Source organism: Cherax quadricarinatus, chromosome 1 (assembly GCF_038502225.1).
Source record: "Cherax quadricarinatus isolate ZL_2023a chromosome 1, ASM3850222v1, whole genome shotgun sequence".
Classification (NCBI taxonomy): Eukaryota; Metazoa; Arthropoda; class Malacostraca; order Decapoda; family Parastacidae; genus Cherax; species Cherax quadricarinatus.
Genome location: NC_091292.1, coordinates 31,450,996 through 31,463,668, shown reverse-complemented (window position 1 = coordinate 31,463,668; position 12,673 = coordinate 31,450,996). Strand labels below are relative to the sequence as shown.

General features: G+C 37.0%; 1 protein-coding gene across 1 annotated transcript in view; it reads right to left on the bottom strand.

Moving 5' to 3' along the window:
* Nucleotides 1-12,673, bottom strand: part of LOC128687675 (probable peptidoglycan muropeptide transporter SLC46) — a 32,135-nt gene that overhangs the window by 9,230 nt on the left and 10,232 nt on the right. The window contains exon 2 of the mRNA XM_053775269.1: nt 1,402-1,497. Within this exon, the coding sequence (XP_053631244.1) occupies nt 1,402-1,497 (96 nt within the window). The remainder of the gene's footprint in view (nt 1-1,401; nt 1,498-12,673) is intronic.

Sequence of the window (12,673 nt, the reverse complement as noted above, 5' to 3'; positions counted from 1 at the left end):
CTACAAGACCTTGCACAACAGCTCCTTCCCTTCGTCCCTCTACTTCTCCAAAGTCCAAACAATTCACAAAATGTAAATCTCCTTTAACCTCTCCTTCACTTATCCTACCAGGACTCTTTCCTTTCCAGTCTCTGTATCTAGCTCTGTACCTCTTACCAGCTCTGTTACGAGTGTGAAGGTTCATCCTTCCCCTTGAACAGTCCCTTCCTCTTCTGTCCCCTCCCAGATTTCTTCCTCTCTTGTCCCCTTCCTAAGCTTCTTCTCAAGTTAACTCTAACCTTTCGTCTCCTTACTTTACTACACAAACTTTGATGATCCTTCCTCTAGCACTCCTCACAGCCCTTTCTAACTCTCCCTCTGTTGTCCACTCCACCCTTGCTACTCTATAATCCTGCACTATCCCTGCACTTGCTCGGTAATATAGAATCTCAAGATACAACACTTGTTTCACTGTTCATCAACTTTTAATTGACATTGCTCACTGCATATTTCTGTCCCTCACTCTTTTAATTACACTGTATCACTGGCGTCTGACACTTCATTACGGACACTGTCCTCAGACTCCTCCTCACCTTATTCCCTTCAAGGAGGAGGAAGGACACTTTTTGTCCTTCCCTTCGTCGGATAGCAGCATTTTTTTTTTTTGCCTCCCATTCAACCGATACCGATTTAGCTCTTCCTCGTGAAAATAATAATCCTATTCTCAAATTATCTCCAGTTCTCTAAATATGCTCTTGCAATTTAGAGACATTCTTCTAACTTCTGGAACAGACCTGTGGATTCAGCAGCTGTCAAAATTTATCCATATCTGTCGTATGTGCTCCACACTTATGTGTGTTGCATTGGCTATAAGCTGGATCTTGTAACCACTCGTAGACTTTTGTATAAAAAACTAATTATCCAAATGGTCTTTCATGTCTCTCTTTCTTTGTATGTTCCAGCAGTACAACTATAGGGAATTAATATGTTTAGGATATACTTAGAGCTGTATAGTAGACCACAAAGCATATCAACAATGCTAGCCTGGGCAAGGAGGATACGGTGCTTCACTAAAAATATACTAACAGCCACTTGACACTAACTTAGAGAATAGGTCTATAGGCTCAATTTAAAACATAGACATTCTGTTGAATTGTGGTTGTGGTTGGCTCTGCTTAATTAGCATAACATGTCAAAATTTCCTGGTTATTATTTACATATATTAGTATTTTTTTCTAAATTCTAAGGACGGGAAGTTTCCCCTTGCTTATTTTATCTCTCCCAGAAGATACCAAACTGCATTCATTGTTAATGAAACTGTAAGTTTATCTCCCGAACATCATAAATGATCTGCATTGCGAGTGATAAGATCAGGAAACCATAAATACCTCAGTATGCTAGACAGATTAAAGCTGGACATACCCGTGGTCGCCAAGAAGTTCTTGTAAGTGACCCAGTGACTGTAGTCAGTGGCCTGCCAGCCTAGTACGTGGCGGGTAAACGCGAAGACATAGGGAGCTAAGGGAGAAAACACAAGGTTAATCTAAAAAAAAAATAGGTAAAAAATAGGTATAGGTTAATGGATACCACACGACTCTTTAGAATGTTCTCGATAAGCTTTCCTAATCATATATCTTTTGTTTCACAGTTTTCTTCTGCACTGATCAAGTCCCACAAGTTAAAAATTCGACTTAATTTTTTAAAAAATTGTTTAAATGAACAAGTTCTGCCCAAGTCTCTTTTACCCAATAGACTCCTTGACATGAGAGATCGTCCTTTTGATGATTTTATGAGAATTATTCTTCAGAAACATATTGAAATAACTAAAATACAGGAGAAGGAAGCATTCAAAATATTGAGAAACAAAAAATACTCTTTTAATCAGGCCATTCCATCAGAATGGAAACACAGTATGTTGGATCATTGCTATAATAAACTCAGAAGAATTTGTAATGAACTCAAGAGAAAACTACAAAGAAAATTAGACATTTTAATTGAAAATAGTGATTGGACAAAGCATGCTAATAACAATTTTGTAATTAACTTATCAGATGAAATTTTAGACAAACATACAACTGCTGCTCTAGCTTTTGGCCTAAGTTTTGCAACTTCAAAAAAACTTAATAATGTTGAAATTGCAAAAGCTTTTTGTAACTTTGAAAAATTTTCTGATTTATCCTCTGATGAAATTAATATTAGTAAAGGAATGGTATATAGCTCTATGTTAAAACCAAACATTCCCAATTGCCCTCAAAGATTCTTTAAGTCTTATGATACACTTAATAACAATAAAAATTTGCGCCTTACTAAAGCAGACAAAATAAATGCAATAGTAATTATGAAAGAAAATGATTACCAAGAAAAAATGAATAATCTCTTAGATGATACTGAAACCTATTCTAAACTTAGGAAAAATCCCTAGAAACCGTTAACAGCAATTTCAATAAAACAATAAAACATCTACTGAAAGGCAAAGATGAATTAGTCAAACAATTTACTTCCACTAATCCATCTTTACCTTACATGTATGGACTAATAAAAACACACAAACCAGGGAATCCAGTCAGACCAATTATTAGCTCCATAGGATCAGTTTCATATAAATTATCCAAATGGCTTGTTGATATTTTGAGCCCTATTGTTGGCAAAATTTCTAACTTTAATGTTAAAAACAACATAGACTTGGTTGATAAATTAAGCTCCTTGACTGACTTAAATGATTTTAACATGGTTAGTTTTGATGTTACTTCCTTGTTTACGAAAGTTCCTGTTGATGATTTATTAAGTTTCTTATCTGAAGAACTCGTTAACTATGATTTACCATTGCCAGTTCCTACTATCATTAAACTTATTAAACATTGCATTGTTGATGCAAAATTTGTATTTAATGATAAGTTTTACACTCAGAAGTTTGGTATGGCAATGGGAAATCCTCTTTCACCTGTTCTTAGTAACCTATACATGGAATTTTTTGAAACAAGGTTGCTTAACACAATCCTCCCTAATAGAGCTAAATGGTTCAGATATGTTGATGATATTTTGTGTCTTATGCCCAAAAATGTAGATATACACCATTTTCTTGGAAAATTAAATAGCTTAGCCCATTCTATAAACTTTACTGTTGAGTCTGAAGAAAATAACTCATTGCCTTTTCTAGATGTTTTAATTATTAAGGGTAATAATGAATTCAAATTTAAAATTTACAGAAAACCTACAAATAACTGTTCCTATGTCCACTATTATTCCTCGCATCAAGATAGAGTCAAACTGTCTGTTTTCTCATCAATGTTTTTGAGAGCTTTACGAATTTGTAGTCCTGAGTTCATAGATGAGGAAATATCCAAAATTTATGAAATAGGTAATGATTTAAAATACCCAAGAAATGTAATTGATAAATCTTTTAAAGTTGCTAGAAACACTTTTTATAATCCAAAAAGGGGCAACCAGCCTTATTCAACTAAAAATATGTTGGTTCTCCCTTACCATGAAAACTTGGTTGATATGCCTTCTCTTCTTAAGACTTATAATATTAAAGTTGTATTCAAAAATCTTGATACAGTAAAAAAACTTTTGATAAAGAATTCCCCCCAAAATGCTGATGGATGTGTCTATAAGATTCCTTGTAAAATTTGCGATAAAGTTTATTACGGTCAAACTGGTAAAAATCTCGAACTAAGATTAAAACAACATAAATATAGCATTAGAACTGGACAAGATTCCAATGCTCTATTTATTCATGTAAGAGATTTTAACCATCCAATTGATTTTCAAAAAGTTGAGAAAGTAGTATCAAGCAAGTCCATGGTCGACAGGAATATAATTGAATCTTGTTTCATAAAAAGCAGTTTTGACAATAATATGAATATTTCCTTTGGTTTATATAAATTAGATCCATTTATAATTAATAGAATTTTGGAAGAATTTAATAAAACACTGGACAAATAATTTTTAAATTTTCTTGGGTAGAATAGCTTGAGGGTGAGTTTTGCAAAGGACCTATCCAAGTTGGCTCGCCGCGCGTCACGTGTTTAACCGTTGTGGGATCTGATAGTGAGGTGCTGGCCGGACCCCTTATATAGCTTCCTTGGATGCTTCACTTTCATAGTTCCTTGATAATGTGAGTAGTCACGAAAGCGCTTGGAATTTCTCTATTCTTTCAGAGTGGTTGTTTTGCATATTTTGAAATCACCTGTTCACTGTGATCATATTGCATATATATATATATATATATATATATATATATATATATATATATATATATATATATATATATATATATATATATATATGCAAAACAACCACTCTGAAAGAGAAATTCCAAGCGCTGTCGTGACTACTCACATTATCACGAAAGCGCTTGGAATTTCTCTTTCAGAGTGGTTGTTTTGCATATTTTGAAATCACCTGTTCACTGTGATCTTATTGCATATATATATATATATATATATATATATATATATATATATATATATATATATATATATATATATATATATATATATATATATGTATGTAATTTACAGAAGTAGGTTGGTAGATAGCAACCACCCAGGGAGGTACTACCGTCCTGCCAAGTGAGTGTAAAACGAAAGCCTGTAATTGTTTTACATAATGGTAGGATTGCTGGTGTCTTTTATCTCCCTCATAAATGTGCAAGATTACAGGTATGTCTTGCTACTTCTACTTACACTTTGGTCACCCTTCACATACATGTACACGTTTATTTATACACACTCATCTAAGTTTTCTTTGATTTTATCTTAATAGTTCTTGGTCTTATTACTTTTCCTTTTATATCCATGGGAAAGTGGAATAATCCTTTAAAGATTACTAAAAAGAATAAGAAGAAGAAAATTGTCAAAGTGGGAAGTCTGAATGTGCGTGGATGTTGTGAAGATGGTAAGAAAGAGATGATTGTGGATGTTATGAATGAGAAGAAGCTGGATGTCCTGGCTTTAAGTGAAACAAAGCTGAAGGGGGTGGGAGAGTTTCAATGGAGAGGAATAAATGGGATTAGGTCATGGGTTTCAAATAGATTTAGAGCTAAAGAAGGAGTAGCAATAATGTTGAAGGATAAGCTATGGCAGGAAAAGAGGGACTATAAATGTATTAATTCAAGGATTATGTGGAGTAAAATAAAGATTGGATGTGAAAAGTGGGTTATAGTAAACGTGTATGCACCTGGAGAAGAGAGAAGTGTAGAGGAGAGAGAGAGATTTTGGGAAATGTTGAGTGAATGCGTGGGGAGTTTTGAATCAAGTGTGAGAGTAATGGTGGCTGGGGATTTCAATGCTAAAGTGGGTAAAAATGTTGTGGAGGGAGTAGTAGGTAAATTTGGGGTGCCAGGGGTAAATGTAAATTGGGAACCTTTAATTGAGCTATATGTAGAAAGAGGTTTGGTAATAAGTAATACATATTTTATGAAAAAGAGGATAAATAAATATACAAGGTATGATGTAGCACGTAATGAAAGTAGTTTGTTAGATTATGTATTGGTGGATAAAAGGTTGATGGGTAGGCTCCAGGATGTACATGTTTATAGAGGGGCAACTGATATATCGGATCATTATTTAGTTGTAGCTACAGTTAGAGTAAGAGGTAGATGGGACAAGAGGAAGGTGGCAACAACAAGTAAGAGGGAGGTGAAAGTGTATAAACTAAGGGAGGAGGAAGTTCGGGTAAGATATAAGCGACTATTGGCAGAAAGGTGGGCTGGTGCAAAGATGAGTAGTGGGGGGGTTGAAGAGGGTTAGAATAGTTTTAAAAATGCAGTATTAGAATGTGGGGCAGAAGTTTGTGGTTATAGGAGGGTGGGGGCAGGAGGAAAGAGGAGTGATTGGTGGAATGATGAAGTAAAGGGTGTGATAAAAGAGAAAAAGTTAGCTTAAGAGAGTTTTTTTACAAAGCAGAACTGTTATAAGAAGAGCAGAGTATATGGAGAGTAAAAGAAAGGTCAAGAGAGTGGTGAGAGAGTGCAAAAGGAGAGCAGATGATAGAGTGGGAGAGGTACTGTCAAGAAATTTTAATGAAAATAAGAAAAATTTTTGGAGTGAGTTAAACAAGTTAAGAAAGCCTAGGGAAAGTATGGATTTGTCAGTTAAAAACAGAGTAGGGGAGTTAGTAGATAGGGAGAGGGAGGTATTAGGTAGATGGCGAGAATATTTTGAGGAACTTTTAAATGTTGAGGAAGAAAGGGAGGCGGTAATTTCATGCACTGGTCAGGGAGGTATACCATCTTTTAGGGGTGAAGAAGAGCAGAATGTAAGTGTGGGGGAGGTACGTGAGGCATTACGTAGAATGAAAGGGGGTAAAGCAGCTGGAACTGATGGGGTCATGACAGAAATGTTAAAAGCAGGGGGGGATATAGTGTTGGAGTGGTTGGTACTTTTGTTTAATAAATGTATGAAAGAGGGGAAGGTACCTAGGGATTGGCGGAGAGCATGTATAGTCCCTTTATATAAAGGGAAAGGGGACAAAAGAGATTGTAAAAATTATAGAGGAATAAGTTTAATGAGTATACCAGGAAAAGTGTACGGTAGGGTTATAATTGAAAGAATTAGAGGTAAGACAGAATGTAGGATTACGGATGAGCAAGGAGGTTTTAGAGTGGGTAGGGGATGTGTACATCAAGTGTTTACATTGAAGCATATATGTGAACAGTATTTAGATAAAGGTAGGGAAGTTTTTATTGCATTTGTGGATTTAGAAAAGGCATATGATAGAGTGGATAGAGGAGCAATGTGGCAGATGTTGCAAGTATATGGAATAGGTGGTAAGTTACTAAATGCTGTAAAGAGTTTTTATGAGGATAATGAGGCTCAGGTTAGGGTGTGTAGAAGAGAGGGAGACTACTTCCCAGTAAAAGTAGGTCTTAGACAGGGATGTGTAATGTCACCATGGTTGTTTAATATATTTATAGATGGGGTTGTAAAAGAAGTAAATGCTAGGGTGTTCAGGAGAGGGGTGGGATTAAATTATGGGGAATTAAATACAAAATGGGAATTGACACAGTTACTTTTTGCTTATGATACTGTGCTTATGGGAGATTCTAAAGAAAAATTGCAAAGGTTAGTGGATGAGTTTGGGAATGTGTGTAAAGGTAGAAAGTTGAAAGTGAACATAGAAAAGAGTAAGGTGATGAGGGTATCAAATGATTTAGATAAAGAAAAATTGGATATCAAATTGGGGAGGAGGAGTATGGAAGAAGTGAATGTTTTCAGATACTTGGTAGTTGACGTGTCGGCGGATGGATTTATGAAGGATGAGGTTAATCATAGAATTGATGAGGGAAAAAAGGTGAGTGGTGCATTGAGGTATATGTGGAGTCAAAAAACGTTATCTATGGAGGCAAAGAAGGGAATGTATGAAAGTATAGTAGTGCCAACACTCTTATATGGGTGTGAAGCTTGGGTGGTAAATGCAGCAGCGAGGAGACGGTTGGAGGCAGTGGAGATGTCCTGTTTAAGGGCAATGTGTGGTGTAAATATGCAGAAAATTCGGAGTGTGGAAATTAGGAAAAGGTGTGGAGTTAATAAAAGTATTAGTCAGAGGGCAGAAGAGGGGTTGTTGAGGTGGTTTGGTCATTTAGAGAGAATGGATCAAAGTAGAATGACAGGGAAAGCATATAAATCTATAGGGGAAGGAAGGCGAATTAGGGGTCGTCCTCGAAAGGGTTGGAGAGAGGGGGTAAAGGAGGTTTTGTTGGCGAGGGGCTTGGACTTCCAGCAAGCGTGCGTGAGAGTGTTAGATAGGAGTGAATGGAGGCGAATGGTACTTGGGACCTGACGATCTGTTGGAGTGTGAGCAGGGTAATATTTAGTGAAGGGATTCAGGGAAACCGGTTATTTTCATATAGTCGGACTTGAGTCCTGGAAATGGGAAGTACAATGCCTGCTCTTTAAAGGAGGGGTTTGGGATATTGGCAGTTTGGAGGGATATGTTGTGTATCTTTATACGTATATACTTCTAAACTGTTGTATTCTGAGCACCTCTGCAAAAACAGTGATAATATGTGAGTGTGGTGAAAGTGTTGAATGATGATAAAAGTATTTTCTTTTTGGGGATTTTCTTTCTTTTTTGGGTCACCCTGCCTCGGTGGTAGACGGCCGACTTGTTGATATATATATATATATATATATATATATATATATATATATATATATATATATATATATATATATATATATATATATTTATATATATATATATATAAATATATATATATATATATATATATATTTATATATATATATATAAAATATATATATATATATATATATATATATATATATATATATATATATATATATATATATATATATATATATATATATATATATATGTCGTGCCGAATAGGCAGAACTTGCGATCTTGGCTTAAATAGCAACGCTCATCTTGCCATATAGGACAAGCGAAAATTTGTGTATGCAATAATTTCGCCAAAATCATTCTAAACCTAACGAAAAAAATATATTTCACTGTGTTTGTTTAGTATTAAATTATTGTAAACAAATCTAAAATATATTTAGTTGGGTTAGGCTAAAATAAATTGTTCTTGTTATATATATATAATATATATATATATATATAATATATATATAATATATATAATATATATATATATGTATGTATGTATGTATGTATGTTTTATTTATTTTATTATCACACCGGCCGATTCCCACCAAGGCAGGGTGGCCCGAAAAAGAAAAACTTTCACCATCATTCACTCCATCACTGTCTTGCCAGAAGGGTGCTTTACACTACAGTTTTTAAACTGCAACATTAACACCCCTCCTTCAGAGTGCAGGCACTGTACTTCCCATCTCCAGGACTCAAGTCCGGCCTGCCGGTTTCCCTGAATCCCTTCATAAATGTTACTTTGCTCACACTCCAACAGCACGTCAAGTATTAAAAACCATTTGTCTCCATTCACTCCTATCAAACACGCTCACGCATGCCTGCTGGAAGTCCAAGCCCCTCGCACACAAAACCTCCTTTACCCCCTCCCTCCAACCCTTCCTAGGCCGACCCCTACCCCGCCTTCCTTCCACTACAGACTGATACACTCTTGAAGTCATTCTGTTTCGCTCCATTCTCTCTACATGTCCGAACCACCTCAACAACCCTTCCTCAGCCCTCTGGACAACAGTTTTGGTAATCCCGCACCTCCTCCTAACTTCCAAACTACGAATTCTCTGCATTATATTCACACCACACATTGCCCTCAGACATGACATCTCCACTGCCTCCAGCCTTCTCCTCGCTGCAACATTCATCACCCACGCTTCACACCCATATAAGAGCGTTGGTAAAACTATACTCTCATACATTCCCCTCTTTGCCTCCAAGGACAAAGTTCTTTGTCTCCACAGACTCCTAAGTGCACCACTCACTCTTTTTCCCTCATCAATTCTATGATTCACCTCATCTTTCATAGACCCATCCGCTGACACGTCCACTCCCAAATATCTGAATACGTTCACCTCCTCCATACTCTCTCCCTCCAATCTGATATTCAATCTTTCATCACCTAATCTTTTTGTTATCCTCATAACCTTACTCTTTCCTGTATTCACCTTTAATTTTCTTCTTTTGCACACCCTACCAAATTCATCCACCAATCTCTGCAACTTCTCTTCAGAATCTCCCAAGAGCACAGTGTCATCGGCAAAGAGCAGCTGTGACAACTCCCACTTTGTGTGTGATTCTTTATCTTTTAACTCCACGCCTCTTGCCAAGACCCTCGCATTTACTTCTCTTACAACCCCATCTATAAATATATTAAACAACCACGGTGACATCACACATCCTTGTCTAAGGCCTACTTTTACTGGGAAAAAATTTCCCTCTTTCCTACATACTCTAACTTGAGCCTCACTATCCTCGTAAAAACTCTTCACTGCTTTCAGTAACCTACCTCCTACACCATACACTTGCAACATCTGCCACATTGCCCCCCTATCCACCCTGTCATACGCCTTTTCCAAATCCATAAATGCCACAAAGACCTCTTTAGCCTTATCTAAATACTGTTCACTTATATGTTTCACTGTAAACACCTGGTCCACACACCCCCTACCTTTCCTAAAGCCTCCTTGTTCATCTGCTATCCTATTCTCCGTCTTACTCTTAATTCTTTCAATTATAACTCTACCATACACTTTACCAGGTACACTCAACAGACTTATCCCCCTATAATTTTTGCACTCTCTTTTATCCCCTTTGCCTTTATACAAAGGAACTATGCATGCTCTCTGCCAATCCCTAGGTACCTTACCCTCTTCCATACATTTATTAAATAATTGCACCAACCACTCCAAAACTATATCCCCACCTGCTTTTAACATTTCTATCTTTATCCCATCAATCCCGGCTGCCTTACCCCCTTTCATTTTACCTACTGCCTCACGAACTTCCCCCACACTCACAACTGGCTCTTCCTCACTCCTACAAGATGTTATTCCTCCTTGCCCTATACACGAAATCACAGCTTCCCTATCTTCATCAACATTTAACAATTCCTCAAAATATTCCTTCCATCTTCCCAATACCTCTACCTCTCCATTTAATAACTCTCCTCTCCTATTTTTAACTGACAAATCCATTTGTTCTCTAGGCTTTCTTAACTTGTTAATCTCACTCCAAAACTTTTTCTTATTTTCAACAAAATTTGTTGATAACATCTCACCCACTCTCTCATTTGCTCTCTTTTTACATTGCTTCACCACTCTCTTAACTTCTCTCTTTTTCTCCATATACTCTTCCCTCCTTGCATCACTTCTACTTTGTAAAAACTTCTCATATGCTAACTTTTTCTCCCTTACATCATCATTCCACCAATCGCTCCTCTTCCCTCCTGCACCCACTTTCCTGTAACCACAAACTTCTGCTGAACACTCTAACACTACATTTTTAAACCTACCCCATACCTCTTCGACCCCATTGCCTATGCTCTCATTAGCCCATCTATCCTCCAATAGCTGTTTATATCTTACCCTAACTGCCTCCTCTTTTAGTTTATAAACCTTCACCTCTCTCTTCCCTGATGCTTCTATTCTCCTTGTATCCCATCTACCTTTTACTCTCAGTGTAGCTACAACTAGAAAGTGATCTGATATATCTGTGGCCCCTCTATAAACATGTACATCCTGAAGTCTACTCAACAGTCTTTTATCTACCAATACATAATCCAACAAACTACTGTCATTTCGCCCTACATCATATCGTGTATACTTATTTATCCTCTTTTTCTTAAAATATGTATTACCTATAACTAAACCCCTTTCTATACAAAGTTCAATCAAAGGGCTCCCATTATCATTTACACCTGGCACCCCAAACTTACCTACCACACCCTCTCTAAAAGTTTCTCCTACTTTAGCATTCAAGTCCCCTACCACAATTACTCTCTCACTTGGTTCAAAGGCTCCTATACATTCACTTAACATCTCCCAAAATCTCTCTCTCTCCTCTGCATTCCTCTCTTCTCCAGGTGCATACACGCTTATTATGACCCACTTCTCGCATCCAACCTTTACTTTAATCCACATAATTCTTGAATTTACACATTCATATTCTCTTTTCTCCTTCCATAACTGATCATTTAACATTACTGCTACCCCTTCCTTTGCTCTAACTCTCTCAGATACTCCAGATTTAATCCCATTTATTTCCCCCCACTGAAACTCTCCTACCCCCTTCAGCTTTGTTTCGCTTAGGGCCAGGACATCCAACTTCTTTTCATTCATAACATCAGCAATCATCTGTTTCTTGTCATCCGCACTACATCCACGCACATTTAAGCAACCCAGTTTTATAAAGTTTTTCTTCTTCTCTTTTTTTAGTAATTGTATACAGGAGAAGGGGTTACTAGCCCATTGCTCCCGGCATTTTAGTCGCCTCATACGACACGCATGGCTTACGGAGGAAAGATTCTTTTCCACTTCCCCATGGACAATAGAAGAAATAAAAAAGAACAAGAGCTATTTAGAAAAAGGAGAAAAACCTAGATGTATGTATATATATATATGCATGTGCGTGTCTGTGAAGTGTGACCAAAGTGTAAGTAGGAGTAGCAAGATATCCCTGTTATCTTAGCGTGTTTATGAGACAGAAAAAGAAACCAGCAATCCTACCATCATGCAAAACAGTTACAGGTTTTTGTTTCACAGTCATCTGGCAGGACGGTAGTACTTCCCTGGGTGGTTGCTGTCTACCAACCTACTACCTTATGTATGTATGTGTGTATTATTACATAATATGGTACAAAAAGGTTTAACAGATACATTGTTGATATAAAGATGGCATATACAGTACATGAGATGTGAGAGATAAATGTCTAGTACATAGTGTTACATGTTTGTCACTGATTATAATGTGAAAATCTCATCAAGCTCTTCAGAACTGTGGCGCGTGCCCAAAATACAGCAGGCATTACCCCTCTGAACAGCAGCGCTGAGTCGCTGGAACAGAAAACTAGGATCCCTAGTTACCCTGATGAGTCTTTTGCCTAACTCCTTAAGGAACTTAGATGCAAACATATAATGATGGGCAAGTTCTCCATATTTTCTAGACTTTTGGGACTCCCTGAAGCTGGCTGCTGCCCCTCCTTCCTCCCTGGTGTATTGGAAATAGATATCAGCCAAGGTAGATGCACATGTGTAGTCCCACACCACCTGCTTACCGTCTGTCCAGG